This window comes from Monodelphis domestica, chromosome 5 (genome assembly GCF_027887165.1).
Source record: "Monodelphis domestica isolate mMonDom1 chromosome 5, mMonDom1.pri, whole genome shotgun sequence".
NCBI classification, from domain to species: Eukaryota; Metazoa; Chordata; class Mammalia; order Didelphimorphia; family Didelphidae; genus Monodelphis; species Monodelphis domestica.
The window spans coordinates 76,332,576-76,354,261 of record NC_077231.1 but is presented as its reverse complement, the minus strand read 5'-3'; the positions used below and the strand labels follow the sequence as shown (position 1 = coordinate 76,354,261).

Genomic DNA, 21,686 nt, shown 5'->3' with positions numbered 1-21,686 from the left:
TTTTTAGGACAGAGAATTGACATGCTAATGTTAAATGATTTGGTAGATGTTAATAGACAAAATTAGCTATTAATTTGTTTGAATGTACTAAGGCAAATACTGCTCATTGTTTCCTTTTTTTTTTGCATGTACAGAGAAGATGTGATATTACTCCGACAAGAGGTCCAAGATCTACAGGCTTCACTGAAGGTTGGAAAGAAAATGTTTTGCATTTATTTATTTTCAGTGTTTTAGATAAATAATTTTAAAAGCTTGTAAGCTAAAAAGACTCCTTTTCTTATTAGGAAGAAAAATGGTACTCAGAAGAGTTGAAGAAAGAATTAGAAAAATTACAAGGGCAGCGGCAGCAAGTAATTGCTTTAAAATACTTGAAGCATGTTTACATGAAGCTATTTAGTTTCATCATAGAAAATGAAAATTAATACCTTATTTGTAAGGCAGGTGACCTGATACAAATATCTTGAAAATTTGCTTCCTTATGATTAACATCAAGTGTGCTATTTCCTTTTTAATTCAAATGAATGATATATAGAAAGTTTAAAAATGTCTTACTTTGGTTATTTAAAGAGAAACCCAAGTGAATAGAAAATGTAGATCCAAGAATGGTGAACTTAACCAGACACATAAAAGGATATTCTCCGCTTGGTAAGGGTATAACATATATCATAAATATTTGGAAAATTAGGTTAGAATTGATTCTACTAGGTATTTGCCCCTAATTGTTCAAGAGCTGGTTGTTCAATTTAGGTATTAAGACTATCTTCTTCTGTGTGTGATGTTTGTGCTATGTCTATTGTATTGAAAGTTATTACCACTACTTCAAAATGAAAAGGATAAAATATCATTTTTGCTAAATCTTAGCTTCCTTAATTGGGAAAATTTTTGAAACTAGTAAAGATTTTAGAATTGTATATTTCATTTGTTCATGCTCTTTTTTATGCTTTTGGCATAGCTAAACCAATATTTTCTATATCTCAGTTTGTATTTCAAAGCAGATAGAGAAGCATTGCTGTCCTAGGCTTAAGGAAAAAATTGCTTTTTATCTCATGTTGAAAATAATTCTTGTAAGAGGGAAGAGGCAATTTGTAGTAGCAGAAAATTTACTTTTGGAAAAATTAGAAATTAAAATTATTTAGGAGGAAAAATAAATGATTTTTGTTTTCAATGAATAATGTTTGAAATTGATAAAATAAAATAATGTTTAAAATTGAAAAAAAGAAAACTGTTATGATTTTTATTACTTAGAATTGTTCAATTCCATTGTACTAAATGTAAAAAAAAATTAAACATGTTCTCTTATCTGAAAATAATTTTTAAGTAGTACATGTTTTAAAATTATGAAATAAGTATTTTTCACTGGAGTTTTGAAAGCAAAAACCATTATCCTTATTGTTTTTCCTTCTAGAAATTGTTATATAATTATTTTAAAAGCTTACCTTCACTTCTCATACTGTTATAATAACAACTGAATTTTCTATAGCATTTCCCATTTTATAATGTGTTTTACTTTCTCATTGAACTTCAAAATAGCTCTGTGGGATAGGAAGTAAAGATATATCACTCTATTTTTTACCTGTAAACTAGAAGAATGTGAGGCTTTTGAGGGCAGGAATTGTCCATTTATTTTTTGTACCCTCAGCATCTCCCCCACTCTCCCATCTAGATTAGATGTTTATTAAGTGTTTGGTGACTGAGTACAAAGAAGACAGAGAGATTAATTGCCATTTGGCCAGTGATATACACCTAGTAAATAGCATAGCAAGGACTCAGACCCATGCAAATCCAAGGCTCTTTTTCTTATGTCAAGCTGTATCAAGAAATTTATCCATAGGAGATACCTGTACATAGAAAATGGCCTATGATGGAAGCCAACTGGTAGATTCTGTGAGGCGAATTAAGAAGGTTCTCTAGAGAAACTTAGTCCCTTAATTCAGAGTTATAAACAATCAATCAGCAAGCACTTATTAAGTGCATACTATGTGCTAGGCACTGGGTTAAGTATTGACAATACAAAGAAAAAGTAAGAGCAGCCCCTACATTCAAAGAGTTCACACTAAAGGAGAAGACAACACATCCATAAATTGGCCCATCATACAAGCTACACACAGAATAGCTAAGAAGTTAAACTTAGAGGAGAAGCATTAACAGCTGGCAATTCTGAGAAGGGCTTCTTTCAAGAGGTGTTACTTGAGCTGAATCTTAAAGAAAGCCAGAGATCCTAAAAGATAGGTATCAGTAGAAAGAACAGCCCACATGCAAAAGGAGTTGAAGCATCATAGATGAGAAGCAGCAAGTAGGCTAGTATGGTTGAACCACAGAGTACACAGAGGGGAATAATGTGTATAAAAATGAGAAATAAGGGAAGAGGCCAAGTTGTATAGAGCTTTAAATGCTGAACAGACAGCTTTATATTTGATCCTATAGACAATAGGGAGCTGATCAAGTTTATTGGGTAGGAAGCTTTCATGCATGGGTAGACCTATGCTTCAAGGAAATCACTGACTGCCAGGTAGAGATGTATTGCATTGGGAAGAGACTTGATGCTGGGAGTCCAATTAGAAGGCTATTACAAAAACACAGGTGAAATGGGCTAAGTCAGGCTTGTGACTAGAAGAATAGAGAGAAGAAGCCATATATGAGAAATTTTTAGAAAAAGAAGCTGGAAGATTGTCTACTCATTGGGTATGGGTTGGTGGTGAGTGCAACTGAGAGGCTAAGAGTGCATTGGTTTTTAAAATTTGGTTGACTAAAACAACCGCAGGAACTTCAAGCAGTAGAGAAGTTTGGAAGAGAAAAGGTTTGGTGGGAAAGACAGTTCTCTTTTGGACTTGTTGAGTTTGAAGCGCATACACAAAAGACATTCCATTTATTCAGAAGACAGTTGATGATGTGAAACCTTAGTTTAGGGGAGAGACTTCAGCTGGACATGTAAATCTGGGAATCATTTGTATAGGGATGATAATTGTATTCGTGATAGGGTGACTAATAGAATGTGGAGAGAAAAGTAAAGAGAACTGGGCCTTTGGGAATTCTCACAGTCAGTGGGCCTGACATAGATCAAAAGTCACCAGAGAAGATTGAATATCCCTTAATATTTAATATTAACATAGTACTTAAAGATTTTTAGAATGTTTTTCTTATACTGTTTCTACAAGGTAGATAATATATTATTGTCCACATTTTTATTGATGAAGAAAATGAATGAAATTAGTAGTATTTAAGTGACTGCCTCAGACCTCAGCTTTCCAAGTCAGACATTATCTGTCAGGTTTGTTTTTTTTTTTTAGCAAATATTGCCTATGCCTTCTACTAATGTTTGTTTTATTTTTGTTAAGGAATTAAAACCTGATGGATTGGCAACTGATTCATCAGCAGGTAAATTTGTTTAAATATGATAGTTTTGCTTTGGGGGACACTAAATAAAAATTTCTTTCTATTATAGTAAATTCAGGCTACCAACTATATGTATCTTTGTTGAATGTAGAATTTAGGGGCCCAGATGATAGAGATTGCTTTCCTTGCACCTAGCATAAAACTTAATAAACTCATAATTGGTGCTTAAAAATGCTGATTGTTTTGAACTCTGTTATCTAAATCAACTAAAATATTGTCTCCAAATATATTCCATAAAGCTTTATGTGTAAGAAAATTGAAGTTAATGGCTAAAATTATATTTGGGAGTGTTAGCAATTACACTAAATTTAGCCATCAGCTCTTCTCCATGAACATTAGGAGTTGATGGTATGTTATGATTGGCTTAGGCTTTAATCTTAGACATTTTTTCATTAAAAAAATCATAGCTAATGATTTAGAACAAATGTACAGAATTTAATTCAAGGCACTGTGCTAGTACTGAGATATGAAAGAAAAGCTGAAAAAATAGACCCTTCCCTCAAGGAACTTACCTTCTGTTGAGGGAGTCCACCTGTAAGTGGATAAATAAATCCATATCACTGAAGGTAGAGGGAGTATTAATAGGAGAATTAGGAATAGGAGAGGTTGATTCAAATTAGAAAATACAGAAAAAAGTTGCCAAATGTGGAAGAAAAATAAAATTTTTAAAAGCAGAAATATTTACAAATAATATGGACTTCGGTCTCCATTTTTCTTCTATTTTGAAAGCTGATAGATTTCTTTTATCTTGAATGGTTCAAAAATACTTAAGTTTTTTATTATATTTCTCTTATGTGCTAAGTCCTCGGGAGAGACAAAAATGAAAGTCTCTGTCCTCAAGGAACTTATATTCCTTTGAGGAGGGGAGATGACATGTATACAGATAAGAGTAAACACAAAATGTCTACAAAAAGCAATTTTTTTGGAGTGTGAGAACTAGTAAATTGAGGAGATCAGGAAAGACTTGACGAGATAACAGGGAATTTGAACTTGGTTCTGAAGGAAGCCTGGGTTTGTCATTGTTTTGACTTGTAGGTAAAGTAATACTGTCATGTCAGTAAAATCAAGTGTAGTGGTAGTTGTGTTATCATTCCTGATAAGAGTGACATCATGTGCTCATAGGATTGGAATTGATTTTGAGTAAATATTATACTTTTTCTAGAACTCCAGTCATTGGAACAACAATTAGATGAAGCCCAAACTGAAAATTTTAACATTAAGCAAATGAAAGACTTATTTGAGCAGAAAGCAGCCCAGCTTGCTACAGAAGTTGCAGGTAATTTGTCAGAATTGAATATTTAGAAAACATATGTCTTTACATCACTATTTTATTTGGCTACAGGTTAGCTTAGAAGTTTCTTCAGAATGTAACAAGTGGACATGAGTATTTCTTTTGGGGGTGTTGTTTTATTGTTTCATTTGACAAAAGAATTTCATTTTATCTGCCTAAAGATTTTTATTCCCCCTAAGTATGACTGACAACTGTATAAAATGTAATTTAAAAAAATTAATTAAATGATGTGGCCTAGTGGATTGAGAGCCGGCCTTGGAGTCAGAAAGACCTAGACTTAAATCCTGCTTCTGATATATTCTTTATGACCTGGGGCTAGTCACATGACACCTGTGTCCCTGGTTAAGTTTTGAGGTTACAGATTAGTTGATGATTTGTTCCCTGCTGGGAGCACAAAAAATGGTCTAAAATTTTAACACGGGAATTACTCATTCCTTTCTGTTTGAAATTTTAGGTAAATCTGGATTTTTATCTACATTTCCCTTTTTATTTTAGATATTAAAAAATGCTAACATTCTTTTATTGAGTGCTTGCTGTTACAGAGTAAACTTAATTTGACTTAGAATTGAAATAGAGAGCACCCTCAGGTTAAGTTATTTTAACATTTTGAGAAAAAATTTCATCATCTTGAGAAAAAGACTTCTTGCAGTTGTATATCAGTATGTTTGTATAATGGAAGAATGAATTTGAATTGAAGAATTGAAAATCATAGAAATAGCTTTTTTATAACTATATTTATAACTAGATATAAAGTCAAAATATGATGAAGAAAAAGGTCTTCGAGAAGCTGCTGAACAGAAGGCAACAAGCTTGACAGAAGAGCTAAAGAAAGAGACGACTGTAATTCAAGATCTAAAGACTGAATTGGTAATTTAGATCATATGGTAGAATTTGTTTCCTTTTTTGTTCCTCCTAAAACAGCAACCATGTATCTGTCAGTGTTAGCTTAGTTGTATGATGATGACTTTAATCTATATCTCTAACTCTGGCTTTCAACCCAATATTTCCAAATACTTATACTTCTTTTGACAAATCAAAAAACAAATTTATCATTTCTACCTCTTCTCCCCAGCATACACTTGCTTCTCCCTCATAAGGCATTCCTATGCTATTTTTTTGTATATATTTGCAGATGCTGACCTGTTGCTGAAAATGTCTTCTCCATTTATATTTTATCTAAGAACTCTATCCTTCAAGAACTAATTCATGTCCCATTTGCTCTACTTAATTCCTTCCACTTAAGATTCTTAACATCCCTTCCTATAACTAAATTCATTTCCACAAATATTTATAGCATTATTGGTCTGAACCACATCATTTAGCATTTTGCTGGGTTTTTTTTTCTTATTTTTCACATATATAAATATTATTTCCTCTAAGTTGTAAGGTCTTTTAGGGAAAGGATGGTAATGTCTTACATTTCTTTTCCAACATAGATTTGTGCCCCAATAGTCAAGAAATAATGTATTATACTTGATTGACTATTCCTGCATAGTGGTAGAGGGCAAAGTCATAAAGATCTCAATGTGTCTTACATTGGAAACCTATTTATATTTTAATGAGAATTTTCCACTTTTAGGAATTTGAAAAGTTTTTCTATTATCATTATGGAGTGCAAAATTGTGTATTTAAAGTTTACATATTAGAAATCTAATTTGTAATGTAATAGGATTTATTTACTTATTTTAGGATTGTCATTTGAACATTGAAAGGCAATATGCTATATGGAATGAGAGAGTCACCTTGGCATCAGGGTTCAAATTCAGCCTTTTCTACATATTAGCTCTGTGATCCTAGACAAATAAAGTCACGGGCAACAAGTTAGACTAAAAGTTATAAACAAATTGTAATAGTCCATCTTTGGAGGCAGTTTATATATTGCAAGTCTGCAGAGCTCTGGATTGTGTCCCCAGGTCTCTCTCTCTCCCCAACCCCTCAATCCCCCCTCCTACTTTCGTAAATATTTAATTTGGTGAGAGACAGCATGGTATAGGGTAGAAAGCTGATTTCAGAGCCAGGAAGACTTGGGTTCAACTCCTGCCTCTGACACAAACTGGCTGTGTGATGAGGCAAGATACTTACTACCTCTTAGTGTAATAGAGAAATTAGGTTACTCAGGTTGCAGAGAAGATGATGACCTGAATTGGTAAGAAGGGTTTCCTCATCTGAAAGTTTCTTAGATCTGTGAAATCATGGGTCCAGTCCCTGGGTAAACTTGGCTTATTGTTGCTATGGTTATTTGTTGTCATGGCATTGAACCTGGGAGATTATGTCTATTTGTCCACTTTTTAAAGTGACATAATAATTGAATTAAGGCATCAACTGGAACACTCTGAAACATTTGTAATTTTTAAATGTTACATCAAATACAGTATATATGTAAAATATTAAACTATCCTAGGTTCGTGAAAATCTGTTTTTGTTATTTTGACTTTGAAAACTTACTGCCAATAATAATTTACCTTATATAACATACTACAGAGTGGACAACATGTTCAAAATACTTAGCTCTTACAAAATTGCCTTTTTTTGAAAGCTTATTAGCAGGCTTAATTCAGTCAATTACACTTGATACAGCTGATGAGTTTCTAGGTTGTTTGGAAAGTAAATTCTGTGTATGGAGTCATAAGATTCTAATCCTTAGCCATAATATATTCAGAGACATGTCCTCTTGTATAAAATAAACTAGGGAAAATAATTACCAGCATCTAGATATCACTTTAAAGTTTATAAAGTGCTTTTTAATATTCTCTCATTTTATCTTCATAACAATCTTGGGAATTAAGTGCTATTCTTATCCTTCTTTTACAGATGAGAGCAAATCTTAAATCTAGATATGAACTCAGATCCTCATATCCTCTAAGCTCAATGCTCCACTGTATTAAGAATATCCATTTCAAATTTCATTTTTCTTTTGTAAACACAAAATATATTTTCATTTTATTCTCTCACAGAACTCCTGTATAACATTAGCCAAATTAATTCCTAATTCTTCTGGGAATCTTCACTGACTTCATCATGGTACATGAATTTTAAATAGCAGTAGTTTAAAAATTACCTGCATAAAAATTGTTCATATTTTGATTACTTTGCAGTAAAACCATAGGAAATCTATGTTTTATTTTTAATCATCATCATTTTTTATTACATTGTGCTACCCTGACCTTAGCTTCAAAGACCTGGTGTAGAAGATGTTGCTGTTTTGAAGAAGGAGCTGGTTCAAGTTCAGACCTTAATGGACAACATGACTCTGGAGCGTGAGAGAGAGTCAGAGAAACTCCAAGAGGAGTGTAGAAAGTTACGAGCTGATTGTGTTAACTCTGAGGTAATGAGATCCTGAGGTGCATAGTTTGGACAAGCTCACTGATATATGTGTGATATGTGCACTTGTGTGGCTTCTGGAGTCTTCTATTTCCCATTTCCTTAGAAACATGAGTATTAGGAGAAATTGGAACAAATGTGAAAAAAATTAAGCTTCTATGCCACATAGAATCTGTATTTTAAATAAAATTTCACATTTAATATTTGAGGAAAATATTGCTAATGAGAAAATGATTTTCTATGTCCCCTCCCAAAAATGTACCTGATTTATGGGTACTGTTATATTTTAAGCTCAAAATATCATGTATCATTTTAAACCTGGGAACCCATTGATTTAAAAATTGAGGAAAGAATGAGAGACAAGGAGTTAACAAATGTTTTTTATTGTACTTTTAATATTATTGTTGTTATTTTAAATATAATTTTTGTTTGTTTTTTGAAAATATTTTTTTCATGGTTACTTGATTCATTTTCTCTCCCTCCCCTCTTGCCTCCATCTTCTTGGAGCTGACATGCAATTCCACTGGGTTATACCTGTATTATCACTGGATACCTATTTTGATATTATTCATTTTTGTAGTAATCTTTTAAAACCAAAACCCCAAATCACATACCCATATAAACAAACGATAAATCATATTTTCTTTTTTTTTTTTACTTTCACAGTTCTTTCTCTAGATGTGGATAGCATTCCTTCTCATAAGTCCTTCGGGATTGTCCTGGATCATTGAATTGCTCTTAGTAGCTAAGTCAGTTATATTTGATCATCCCCAGTATTTCAGATTCTGTGTATAATGTTCTCCTGGTTCTGCTCATTTCACTCTGCTTCAGTTCATGGAGTTCTTTTCAGTTCTTATAGAAATCAAGCAGTTTATCATTCCTTATAACAAGAGTATTCCATGACCATCATATACCACAATTTGTTCAGCCATTCCCCAATCAAGGGACATCCCCCCATTTTCCAGTTTTTTGCCACCACAAAAAGTGCAACTATAAACATTTTTGTACAAACAGGTTCATCCCCATTTTTTTTCTCTTTGGGATACTAATCTAGTAGTGGTATTGCTGGATCTAAGGGCTGGTACTCTTTTAAAGCCCTTTGGGCATAATTCCAAATTGCCTTCCAGAATGGTTGGATCCATTCACAACTCTACCAACAATGCATTAGTGTCCCAATTTTGCCACATTCCCTCCAACTTTTATCATTTTCTTTTACTGTCATTCACATTTAGACATTGCTTTACAAGTATGTGGAAGGCTGTGATTAATCTCTTACCTTCTCTGGCTTTGCCTCTAGGACTCTCTCTTAATCTTCACAGTTTAACACTTAGTTGAAGAGGTTTCTTCAATTGCATTACACATACTTGGAACTTACATGGATAATAATATACATGGGCAAAAAGTGTTTGTAGACATGTCCTTGATACCTTGTTTAATTTCAGGGAGTGGGTAAAAGTTGAAAGCAAATGAATTGAAATGAGTTTACATTTAATGACATTGTATCAAAAGTTAAAGCAGTTGCTGTTCTTAAGATAATTTTTACAATACTGATGTTTAGGAGGTTTTTATCTCATTGAAACAAGCTCTATAATCATGATTTTTACATGTAATTTATTTCCCATCTCACTTTTTCCTGTGTAGGTCACGATAAGCCAGCTAAGAAATGAACTTGCCAAAGGTCCCCAGGAAGTTGCTGTGTATGTACAAGAGCTACAGAAACTACAAAGTTCAGTTAATGAATTCACTCAAAAAAATCAGGTGAGAATTCTTTGTTTGGTGTAGCAGTTAAGTAATTTTATGTAACTTACGATTTTAAACTTTCAAGTTGACTTAGGTACTTGATATATATGGCAGGAGGTTGTGGAAACTTTCATGCCATTTCCTACCAAAGTATTTTAGAACATGCAACAGTGTTTAGGATTTTAACTCTTTGTTGCTGTCATTGTTGCCAGTACTTTTCAGGACTTTGTGGGAGTTCTCACAGAACTGATATTTCAATGGTTATTGTATCATTCTTTGCATTGGCATAAATCTGGGAAAAGTCAAGAAGGAAAATCAAGTCAGCTGGGGAAAAAAAGACAATGAGGTCAGATCGATCATGAAAAACTAATTTTTGCCTTAGGCAATTTGATTTTATTGCCAGTTCCCTAAAGTATTTATCATTTGTTGACAAGAATGAGTAAGCTACAGGTCCTTGCCTACGTCTCATTCTTTATTATTTTTTTCTTTAAACTTTCACCTTCTGTCTTAGAAATGATAATGAAATATTGGTTCTAAGGCAGAAGAGTGATAAGGACTAGGCAATGGGGTTAAGTGACTCACTGTAGGAAGTATTTAAGGCCAAATTTTAACTATATTTTTACTCTCTTATTCTTAACTTATTGTGTGTTCTTTTTTGACCTTTCAACAGTAGCTAGATGCTCCTTCTCTGTCCCTACCCCCATTAATTTGAAAACAAAAAAAATATTGCACCTTGATATTGGCATTAATATAAAGATATCTATAACAAGGACATAATAATTCACTCATGTTAACTTAAAAGCAAAACTAATTATTTTATTTATATGGCAATTTAAAAATCTAAAATACATTTAAAATCTTTCAAACTTTTCTATATTGTTATGCTAATGACAAGCTTTTAGTCTTGATAATTTATGTGCTTTTTGATGTTAGGCTCATCATATCATAGGCTTAGATGTCAGTTAGTCTCAACAAAGATTATTTTAAGGGCTTACTGTGTGCAAGAAACTCTGTCAAGAGCTCGGTATGCAGAGAAAGGTAGCAATAGTCCCTGCCTCAAGATACTCACATCCATGAGAGACAATATACAAACAACTGTATTCATACAGCTATATAAGGTGTAAATTGGAGGTGAGAAGTAGCCCTGAAGAGAACACTTGGGAAAAGCTGCTTGACTAGACCAAGTATAAATCAAGAAGTTTGATATAAGAGGTAATCTTGTTGGGAAATTACCTGGGGATCAGATTTCAAGGTTATCTAAATGAGAAAATACCAAAGGGATAGAATTAATCTTGGATGGTATTAATACTGAAAAAAAAGGCATCTCAAAAGAGCAGTAATAATTTCCAGCCTATATGCACTCATATATACATTGAGGTGAGGTTTTTTTTTTGTTTGTTTGTTTTAAACCCTTACCTTTCGTCTTGGAGTCAGTACTGTGTATTGGTTCCAAGGCAGAAGAGTGGTAAGGGCTAGGCAATGGGGGTCAAGTGACTTGCCCAGGGTCACACAGCTGGGCCAGATTTGAACCTAGGACCTCCTGTCTCTAGGCCTGGCTCTCAATCCATTGAGCTACCCATCTGCCCCCTGAGGTGAGTTTTAAAAATAATTCAATAATCTGTATCTACATTGATGATCCCTTGGACAAAGGTATAAGGAAGCAGGAAAGCTTTTACTGTCAATATTCCACATGATATTTCATCATGCATCTTCCATTTGTTGATCTCCTTGCTTTCAACTCCAAAGAATAAGATGCCCCTTCAGGGACAAGCTGATTACTTCTAATCTTATCACCACGCTGCTAACCCAGCCTTGGATACAGATAAGATCCCTGCCCACCTCTCAACTTCCTTTCCCTTCTATGTTGTTATAGAGGGCAGGGCTTAGACTTCCCAGTTCCTTCTCCACTTTCCATTTGCAGCTCTGCTTCATTTCAACCCCCAAATGCTCCCCACTCTCCTTTGTCTTTCAGCTTCCCTTTATGGGTTGTTAAGTTCCATAAGAGAAAGGACCATCTTTGTTTTTCATATTTGTAAATCCAGGGCTTAGCACAATGCCTTGCACACAGTGAGTTCTTAAGAAATGTTTTTTGAATTGAATTACCTGGAGATTAGAGAATTCAAAATTCTACTTCCTAAGTATTGTTTAACTTAGTCAGTAGATACTTCAGCACTTACTATAGCCAGGTACTGTGTTGAGCATTGGAGATCCAGAGCCAGTCCTTACCCTCAAGGCCCTTGAAATTTCTCAGGAGAGACAAAATCTACACACACACACACATGCATTTATGAATATATACAAAATATATATGTAAAAGTATATAAAAATTTAGGGGAATTTTGGGAAAGTACTCAGTAGTAGCTGAAAGGATCAGGAAAGGTCTCATGTAGATGATTTAAAAAAAATTCAGTAGTGCAAAATACAGGCTTACAGGCTTTCTTCCAGGAACATGACTCCTAGAATTATGTCAAAAATATGCAAGATTTATTGAAACATATAGTAACAGAGATAACCTTGTTTGGTCTTCTGTTTATTATCACGCATGACCTAAATTAGGGAGACCAAAGGTATTTTTCTCAATTGTGGAGAAATCTAGCTCATGGTCCCAAGTTGAAGTATTATCTATTGATGACAAGGTCTTCTAGGTGTGTTCTCTGTTGTATCTATTCCCTGGAACACTGGTGCATTACAGAATTTCCCTTATGAAAGCAATAGCCATTGTTTAGGGGGAAAAACAGTTGAATAAATAATATCTTATTTCAACTAAGATAGGTAATTAGATTGGCAGTCTATATAGAGTTTGTCCATCATTATATGTGTAATGGATGGTCACTGCAATTGCACAGTGAATTGGGCCCAGAATTAAACAGGAGGAGGAAAGGAGACTGAATTTCCTTGGAGAAACTGAAATATTCTTTAATTACCCCAACATTTTGAATTAAAGGACTATCTTTTTAAGTTTGATATTTTGGTAGTGCTCTGAAGATGTTGCATTAATGGTGAGTCATAGAATGCTATTGGACTTCAAAGGACTGAAAATAAGTTATCATCAAGAGAGCAATGGAAAACACATAGTGAGTGTGAGGAGGCTGCCTAACTTTACAACTTGGCATCATGAAGGAGAATTGGAATAAAAGATTCAGCAAAGAAATACATGTTTCAAAAGTAACCTTTGGGAGGACATAGATGGATGGCATGGTCTGATACCAGATGGGCAGGAATGAATGGATTGTAGTCAGCATCTGATTCCCTGGATGAGACCAGAGATCCATTTAGAGTATTTTATTAAGTAAAATATCTTTCAAATCAAAGAAGTGTGAATACTCCATAGTACATGTTATTAGAACTAAAAATTTTGCTATTCACATAATTGATGAAATGAAAACAATACAGAATATTTTCTATTTATTATTAATTTATTGAAGGAAAAGGTAAGCCACTTTATTCTCTAAGTCATAGAAATAAAGGTTGGGCTTATGATTTCAAAGAAAAGGAGTTTGTCAGGTGAGTAAACTCCTTATACCAGTTCAGTTCAACAACTCTTTTGCAATTTATAGTTGTCTTGGCTTCCAGGGCCAGCTCTCTATCCACTCTGCAATGCTACCTTCTTATAAGTCATACAAATATCAAATTTTTGATACTGTGAATTTTTATGAAATTAGGTAGTTTTTTTAGAATAAAAGATACAGTTGTTACCAGTTCTAATAAATATGCTTCTTGCTGAAATATAATTAAAAATCTTATCTTACCTCAAGATATGCCATATGCTTTCTTTAAAATGATTAAAATGGGGAAAATATTTTCAGGACTTTGGGGATGACTTTTCTTATTCAAATTTAGATATTGTGCTTTAATAGTTATCAGGTTTACTTCTTTCTCTCAATTCCCAGAGGCATAATCCTAATCTAAGCCCCTACTTCCTTGCACCTGGTTTACATAAATGATTTTTCTGCCAATTTCTCTGCCTTTATCTGTTTCCCACTCTGTTCTGTTTTGCATAGAATATAAAAAATAATCTTGTTCTAAACTCTTTAATCATATCACTGTAATAATTTTCAGTTGTTTCTGGAATTATACCAAAATATTTATTGAGGCCTGTAAGACCCTTTGCCAGTTTTTATACTCATCACTTTTTATTCTTCCTTTAGATCGTGGTTCAAGCTGATAGGTGAAACAGACCTATTGGCCATCTGAACATATTTCAGAAGGGACTTTGGAATTTGTATTTGGTCTGACTTTTATTTCCCTGACCTTCTAGTTGTCCCTGGGCTCCCTGGTCTTATTGCTTCCATAAGAAGAGGGCCTGATTGGTTTCTCTTATTTATCATGACCAAAAAAAAAAAAAAGAACTCTTCTCACTTGTCTCAGCCTGACAGAGTGAATGGAGGAAAAACAATAAACATGGGTCTTAAGTGAAGTAGGTAATTGGTAAATGCCAGTCATAGACAATAAATATTTATTAAGCATGTCTTGTGCACCAGGCACTGTGCTAAGGGCTGGGGATACAGTGAACAGCAAAAGATTAGCTGTGCCCTTGAGGAGCTCAGGGAGAACAACATAAAAACAACTCTGTACCAAAATGATCTATATAGGGTAAAGTGAAAATAATCATCAGAGTGAAAGTGGTATTATCATGGGGGAATGGAAAGACTTTATTTTAGAGGGTGGGATTTTATCTAGAGTCTGAAGGAAGGCAAGGATCCTGGTAGGAAGCAAAGAGGGAAAGTGTTCCAGAGACAGAGAGGATAGTTTCAGTATATAAATGAACAGATTTAACAGAACACATAGGTAGTTTTTGCTCCTGCCTAGAATCTAGTCATAACTTGATTTGTGTGTGTGTGTGTGTGTGTACAAAACTCCTCAGTTCCTTTCTATTATGAGATCATTGAATTTTTTTAATTTTATTTTTTAAAAATTTATTTGTTTTTTTAAATAAACCCTTATCTTCCATTGTAGAGTGAATACTGTGTTTTGGCTCCAAGGCAGAAGAATAGTAAGTACTAGGCAAGGGGGGGTTAAATGATTTGCCCAGGGTCATACAGCTGGGAAGTGTCTGAGATCAGATTTGAACCCAGGACCTCCCATCTCTAGGCCTGGCTCTCAAACCACTGAGCCACCCAATTGCCCCCTTGGTCATTGAATTTAAAGCTAGTAGACCCTTTAGAGAGTACTTATAGTTCAAGATCTTTGTTTTACAGTTAAGGAAATGGAATTCTTTTTCATTTTTGCCTGGTTAGTGGCCATAGTTGATAGAAGCTACAGTTCACATTGAAGTTTATGTAATTTCTAGAGTTAGAATCTGAGTTTCTTTCTATAGTTTACATGCTGTAACTTGAACACTATGATGCCAGTATGGTCTGATCTTTTGTATTAGATTTGATATTTGTTTCTAGTAGTATAGAAGAGACTTGAAGACAGGCCTTGTTTTTTGTTCTTACCTTTGTGTCTGCAGCACCATTGTGATTTTGGACAAAGTCACCTTTCTAGTCCATAATTCCCTCCTTCATAAACTCAGAGTTGAACTATGTGCCTTTCTGACATGTTCTAGATCTCTGGGCATTTCTGTTGTTCATTGCAGCACAATATTCTGTATTCCTGTCCCCACAGTTCATCTATTCTCAACCACTGGACACAGTCTCCTTTTATCTTTGTTTTCATCCATAATGCTATGAGTACAGGTTCCTCTGTAGAATATTTTCCTAGAATTCATTCATTAGTTATGGGCCATTATTACTAGCAATAATATGACATTTTAAACATTCTGTAAAAGTTGCAGATATAATTATTCCAGAAGGGGAAAAAAGAAAATTCTTTCACATCATTTGCCAAAAATTCATCAGGTCTTAATTTTTCCAGGAAGAGATATTAAATTGTTTAAAAATTTCCCACAGCATCCTTTCAGTTTTCTATTTAAATGAATAACTTTCTCTTTTTCAGGGTCTCTTGAGATTCACCTTTTCCTTTGTTTTCATATCAGACTCTTGTTTCTTGAGTTCAGGTTTCTTGATTCAAGGCTTATGCAAAAGTTCTTAACTTTTTTGTGTCCTGGATCCCTTTTGATAATCTGGTAAGAACCAAAAGAATGTACACAATTCCATATTAGTCATTTTGTAAAAGAAAACGCAGACCAAACTCCCCAAAAATAAGTTAAGAAAAGCATGCTTCAATCTACAGTCAGACTCCAATAGTACTTTCCCTCAGACATTCATCATAATTAAAAACAACATTTAAAGGAAACAAAATTAATTCAGTAACCATTAACCTTTTAATAGTACTTTTAAATTCATAACATAAAATATATAGGGTTACAAAGGAAACCAAATTCTACTAAAATCTACTATAAAAAAATCTAAGTTTATATCAAGTTTAAGAAAAAATTCTGGCTTATAGGATGAAAGATCTAGAACTGGAAAGGATGTTAGAGACCAGAAGAACTGAATCCTAAACCACTTAGCCAACTCAAGGTGGGATTTGACCATGGGCCATTCTGATTCCATCATGCTCTTTTTTCTTAGTAATTTTTCATATTGCTCATACCACTGTGCTTGCCATACAGGTACTTAGTGGATGCAGAACGATTATGATGGATATTGTTGGTTGTGAGTATTGTTAGATGAGAGTAATCCTGAATAAAAATGAAAGATATCATCTAGTAGAAATTCACAACCTGAAATCAACTTGATCAAATAGCCATCATAGGTTAAAAAAAGAAAAAGACAAAAAAAATTACTTGCACAGTATGAATTTGTATTGTATTGTATTGTATTGTATTGTAGTATGTATTGTAGATGATTACATTAAGTAGGTGTTTGATATTTACTGAATGAATAAAAGTTCTATAATAAGTTTTCTCATAAATGACCTAAGTATGATATCTGTGAGGATGGTAAAATTGGAATTTTTCTTTTAGCAATCTATTGATTCCAATAATACTTTAATTCCATTATTATTCTTACCTTTGATTTCTTCAAGACATTTTTATGGACCTTTTCTCATATACTTATAAGTGAAAAGGGAAAAATATTCAAGAAATTTCATAATCAGCATTAATGAATTTATACCCCACATCATTAAATTTTCAACTCTCATAATGAAATTAAATTTAATTCAAGTTAATTAGTATATATTCTGCATCTTTTTGGTTATCTGGAACTAGCAGTTCTCATATTCTAAAGAAAATTTTCTTGGCTGTGCTATATATACTTACAGAAAATGTGTGGCTCAGTAGAAACTTGGTATAACTGTAATTATATTATAGGAAATGATAACGGTAGATCATATTCATAGTTGGTTATTTTGTTGTTTCTACATAAGGGTTTTACATTATGGTTTTTGTTTATATGGATGAACCATAGCTTCCTGAAAAAGAACAGCCATAAACTTTTCCATAGAATTAAAATTAATATTAGTCCATTTATTTAGACACCCACATAAACAAAATCCCCCAACAGCAATATTGAAGAGTTTGAAGAACTGTGCTAGAACTCAAGAAGTTTGGAATTCTTTTTAGTCTTTATTCTCACATGATAGAGACTGTGGTTTCTACCAGGTACTGGCCATGGAACTCTTGGTCAAGTCATTTAACCCCCTGTGAACTTCTCTTTAATCATCTGTTAAGTAAAGTAATGTGTTAATCAAAGAAGATTAACAATAGGAGACTTTACGAATGTGTTGTTATTAGTAATTTCTGTTTATACTGCTTTTGCCATATAAATGGATAATCAAACTCACAGGACTGGGTTACCCTACTTTTATTAGGTCCAGGGATCTTAAATGCACATAATCTTGGAGAGTGATTAATATAATTAATTTTTGGAAAACCATTCAGTTAGCAGTAAGAAAAGGCATAGAAGAGAGCCAGAAGAAAGTAGAAAGCATTAATTGAAAGGAATTTGTTGATCAGAGTGAGTTTTCTATAGAGTAAGAGGTGACAGGAAGCCAGGTATGATGAGATGTGATTATAATGGAACTTTTTGTCATGTTGGCATTGTCAAAACAGCAGTTATAATAAGGTGGTGTCATATTTCTAGTGTATATTTCAGCAAACATGAATGTGACTCTAAGTAATTATTCCTCTCATTTATGTACAGGCATACCTTGGAGATATTTGGGTTCCTTTCCAGACCACCACAATAAAGTAAATATTGCAATAAAGCGAGACATCCAGATTTTTTTTTGTTTTCCAGTGCATATAAAAGTTATATTTACACAATGCTGTAGTCTATTAAAGTGTACAGTAATATTTTGTCTTAAAAAACAATGTACATACCTTAATTAAAAATATTTTATTGCTAAAAAGTTCTAGCCATCATCTGAGTCTTCAGTGAGTCATAATCTTTTTGTTGATGGAGTCTTTCCTCAGGCTGGTGGCCTTTTCTTACATGCCTTCCTCACTAGCTTAATCATTCCTAACTTTTAATTTAAAGTGAGAGACATGTGACTCTTCTTTTACTTTGAATACTTAGAAGTCATTGTAGGGTTAATAATTGGCCTAATTTCAATAATGTTCTGTCTCCAGAGACTCAGGGGACCCAAGGAGAGGGAGAAAGGCTGGGAATGACCCATTAGTGAAGCAGTCAGCACACATACAACTTTTATTGATTAAATTCACTGTGATTCCTGGTGCCCCAAAACAATAATAGTAAAGCCATCATAGATCACCATACAAGCTATAATAATAATGAAAAAATTTGAAATATTGCCAAGAATTACCAAAATGTGACACACATAATGCATATACTGTTGGAAAAATGGCTCTTATAGACTTTGCTTGATGCAGGGTTACCTCAAACTTTCAATTTCTTTTTTAAATGAGATATTCCTGTACTCACAGTTTGAGTTGTTGGAAAGTTCTGCCTGTTATAAATAACAGTAAAGAATTAAAAAAAATAATTTTTGTTCTAATATTAACTCCTAAGACATACACTGTTGGTATCAGCTGACTTTTTAAACATAGGCATTAGTATAGCATTTTGTGGTGGGACTCTTGCAAATGAATTAATTAGAAGAGAGAAAATACCAGTGGAAATACTCCTAATTTGGATATTAAGTCAAATGAATTTTAAATAAAAAGAACTAGGGGATTCTAAGATAATATGAATAATGTCTTAGTACATTGTATCAACTTGATACCACACTGATTTATTGTCAACCTAGACCCAAATGATTGCTAACTAATCATCAGCTTAACTTAAGCCATATTTGTTAAATATGTCCTATCCACATTAGTAGATAAAAATTTGGCAAAATGAAATCTGCTAACTCAGAATCTTCAAGAAAAACTATGAATTAAAAAAATTCTGTTTGTAACGGTGATAATAGTTAATATTCATGTAGTGTTTACTATTGCCAGGCACTATGCTAAGTGCTTTTACAAATATTATCCCCTTAGATCCTCATAATACCCTTGGGAGGCAGGCATTATTATTACCTCCATTTTATAGATAAGGAAAACTGTGGCCAAGCAAATTCAAGCAACTTAACTGTCACTGTGCATTCACTGGATCTAAAAATCTCAATGTTTTCAAAAATGAGTCAATGTGTGAAATTGTAAGTAAACATCATAAATTCAGAACCTTTTTATTTCTATTTTATAAAAAAAAAAAAAACCTTGCTTTCCATTTTAGAATCAGTACCATTTATTGGTTCCAAGTCAAAAGAATGGCAAGGGCTAAGCAATTGGTATTAAGTGACTTGCCCAGAGACACATGGGTGGAAGTTTCAGATTTGAATGCAGGACCTCTTGTCTCCAGGCCTGGGGTTCTATTCACTGAGCCACTTATTACCCTTTTTTATTTTATTTTATTTTTTTAATGACTGCATAAAACTAACTTCAGTGGAAAGCATTCTTTTCTGAATAAGCCCATCTTTTCTATAACTATTTATAGATTGCCATCACCTTGCTGGCTACATGTAAGTGTTCCTGCACCTTCCATTCTGTCTGATCCCATTACCTTCTAGAATTATTTTTATCTACAACTATTATTTTTGTCCTGTTACTTCCCTAAGTATAAATCTGCAGTGTTCCCTGTTCTCCTAGTGCAGTAATGAACCTTTTAGAGACCAAGTGCCCAGTCTGCACCCTCATACCACATGTGAGCCACCCCCTTACCCAAGACAGGGGAGGGAAGAAGTGCTTCAATTGGGCTGCTGGGCAGAGGGGCGGGCCATGTGAGAAATGCCTTCAGGCATGGTGGAGAGGGGGAAGAGGAGCAGTCCCCTCTGACACATGTGTCACAGGTTTGCCAACATGGATCTAAGTGTATAAAATTCAGTATCTTCAACATCTAGAGAGTTTTGCTTTATTCCTTTATTTTTCTTATCAACCATTGGCACCATTACTGCCAAATTCATTTATTTACCTGTCTGGGTTAGGGTTTTCTTGGCAACATACTAGACTGGTTTTGCCATCTCCTTCAGTTTACTTTATAAGATGAGGCAACTGAGGCAAATAGGGTTAAGTGATTTGCCCATCTAAGAAGAGGAAATTAGAAGTGACTTAATGTAATCCTTATTTTAACTCACACAAAGGTTTGAGGCTTAAGGAAGTCCATTGGGTGGATCTTGAGTACAAACTAAGGCATGGGAGCTGGCCTGGGGCAACCTAGTAGTTGCTGGTCCTTGGACTTCTTGGTCTTTGGGTAGTAGGAGAGGTTTGTGGTTTACTCCAGAGAATTCTGCTTTGCCTTGGCAGGTAACCAAGAGCTTCATTCAGTTTTCTGGACTGTCTTCTTAATCAGTGTGGAAGATGGCTGGGGTCATACTATCTACTCCAGGGCCAAGAGATAACCTATTTTTCCCTTTTCTCTTCCCCAGATAGTTTCAGGCAGCTCTGCAATCATGACAGCTGACCAGGTCAAGCTTGAGCAACCTATCCACTTGGTTAGAAAGAAAATCAGTGAAGACCATAGATTTTATAGGGAGGGGTAAGGTCTCGCTGAGATTTCTGATTGTTTTCCCACCTCTGATGTCATAGGCAGGTAGGTGCTAGGTGAGGAGGATTGGCTGGATAGTCCTGGTTGACAAGTCCAACCAAAGGTTGAAAATTTTTAGCATGGAAGATTCCAGATATGGAGAGTTTCAGAAAGGGGCAGGGTGGAAATACCACTCAGGAGAAAAGAGTTTTTCTAAAGCAGAGGCAGCGTGTCTCACAGGGGCCTTATGGAGAGGCCCAGAAAATTCAGAGGTTTATTCCAACTACCACAGGTAGATTTTATCCTCAGCAGAACTATAAGAAGAATATTAACCTGTCTTTTGCTAATGAGCTTTTGTCTCATTGAATGCTATCATCCTACAGGGAAAAACTATGTGTCATAGATTCAGAGTTCATTGTTAGAACAATTTTGATCAAGTAGAAGCACTAATAAAAGAGGGCTGAAAAAAATCTGTGAAGGCTAAGCTTGTGTTAGTTTTTGCTTCACTCCTATGTCTATCTACTGACTTGCTTTTAAAATGACTTACTATTATTAAATATTTGTTATTCTTATGAAGTTGTTAAAATAATTTACTAAATATGAAATGTTCAATTGATTTTTCAGAATTTGACTGAAAAGCTATTGAAAAAAGAACAAGATTACATTAAGTTAGAAGAGAAACAAAATGAAGAGTATATTTGTAAAAAGAATATTCAAGCAAATCTTCATCAAAAAGAACTAGATTGTCAACAGCTTCAATCAAAATTATCTTCAACTGAAGCCTCACTGCAGAGGTTACAGGGAGAACTTGTTGAGAAAGGGGATGTGAGCCAAAAACTCAAGGAAGAATTGTCAGAAGTCGAGAGCAAGTATCAGCATCTCAAGGTGGAATTCAAACAACTCCAGCAACAAAGAGAGGAGAAAGAACAGCATGCTTTTCAGCTTCAAAGTGAGGTTAATCAAGTAAGAGACATTATTGTTCCTTATTTTACTGGAGTTAGTTGACTCTACAGTCTCTCCTCCCTAGC

At 34.1% G+C, this 21,686-nt stretch overlaps 1 protein-coding gene and 2 long non-coding RNA genes across 3 annotated transcripts in view; 1 reads left to right on the top strand and 2 right to left on the bottom strand.

Annotated features, from left to right (window-relative positions):
- The window catches only part of LOC103096313 (uncharacterized), a 45,674-nt gene extending 38,765 nt beyond the window's left edge, over positions 1-6,909 (bottom strand). Inside the window, exon 1 of the long non-coding RNA XR_472483.3 lies at positions 6,823-6,909. This is a non-coding gene — a long non-coding RNA (uncharacterized LOC103096313). The remainder of the gene's footprint in view (positions 1-6,822) is intronic.
- The window catches only part of EEA1 (early endosome antigen 1), a 140,504-nt gene that overhangs the window by 51,546 nt on the left and 67,272 nt on the right, over positions 1-21,686 (top strand). The window contains exons 4-11 of the mRNA XM_007503209.3: positions 135-189; positions 285-350; positions 3,336-3,375; positions 4,556-4,669; positions 5,430-5,551; positions 7,854-8,009; positions 9,647-9,763; positions 21,283-21,621. Coding sequence (XP_007503271.2) covers positions 135-189; positions 285-350; positions 3,336-3,375; positions 4,556-4,669; positions 5,430-5,551; positions 7,854-8,009; positions 9,647-9,763; positions 21,283-21,621 — 1,009 coding nt within the window. The remainder of the gene's footprint in view (positions 1-134; positions 190-284; positions 351-3,335; positions 3,376-4,555; positions 4,670-5,429; positions 5,552-7,853; positions 8,010-9,646; positions 9,764-21,282; positions 21,622-21,686) is intronic.
- Positions 15,567-21,325, bottom strand: LOC103096418 (uncharacterized). Its single transcript, XR_472484.3, has 2 exons — positions 20,270-21,325; positions 15,567-15,809 (listed from the first exon to the last, which is right to left on the bottom strand). It is a non-coding gene; the product is annotated as an uncharacterized LOC103096418 (long non-coding RNA).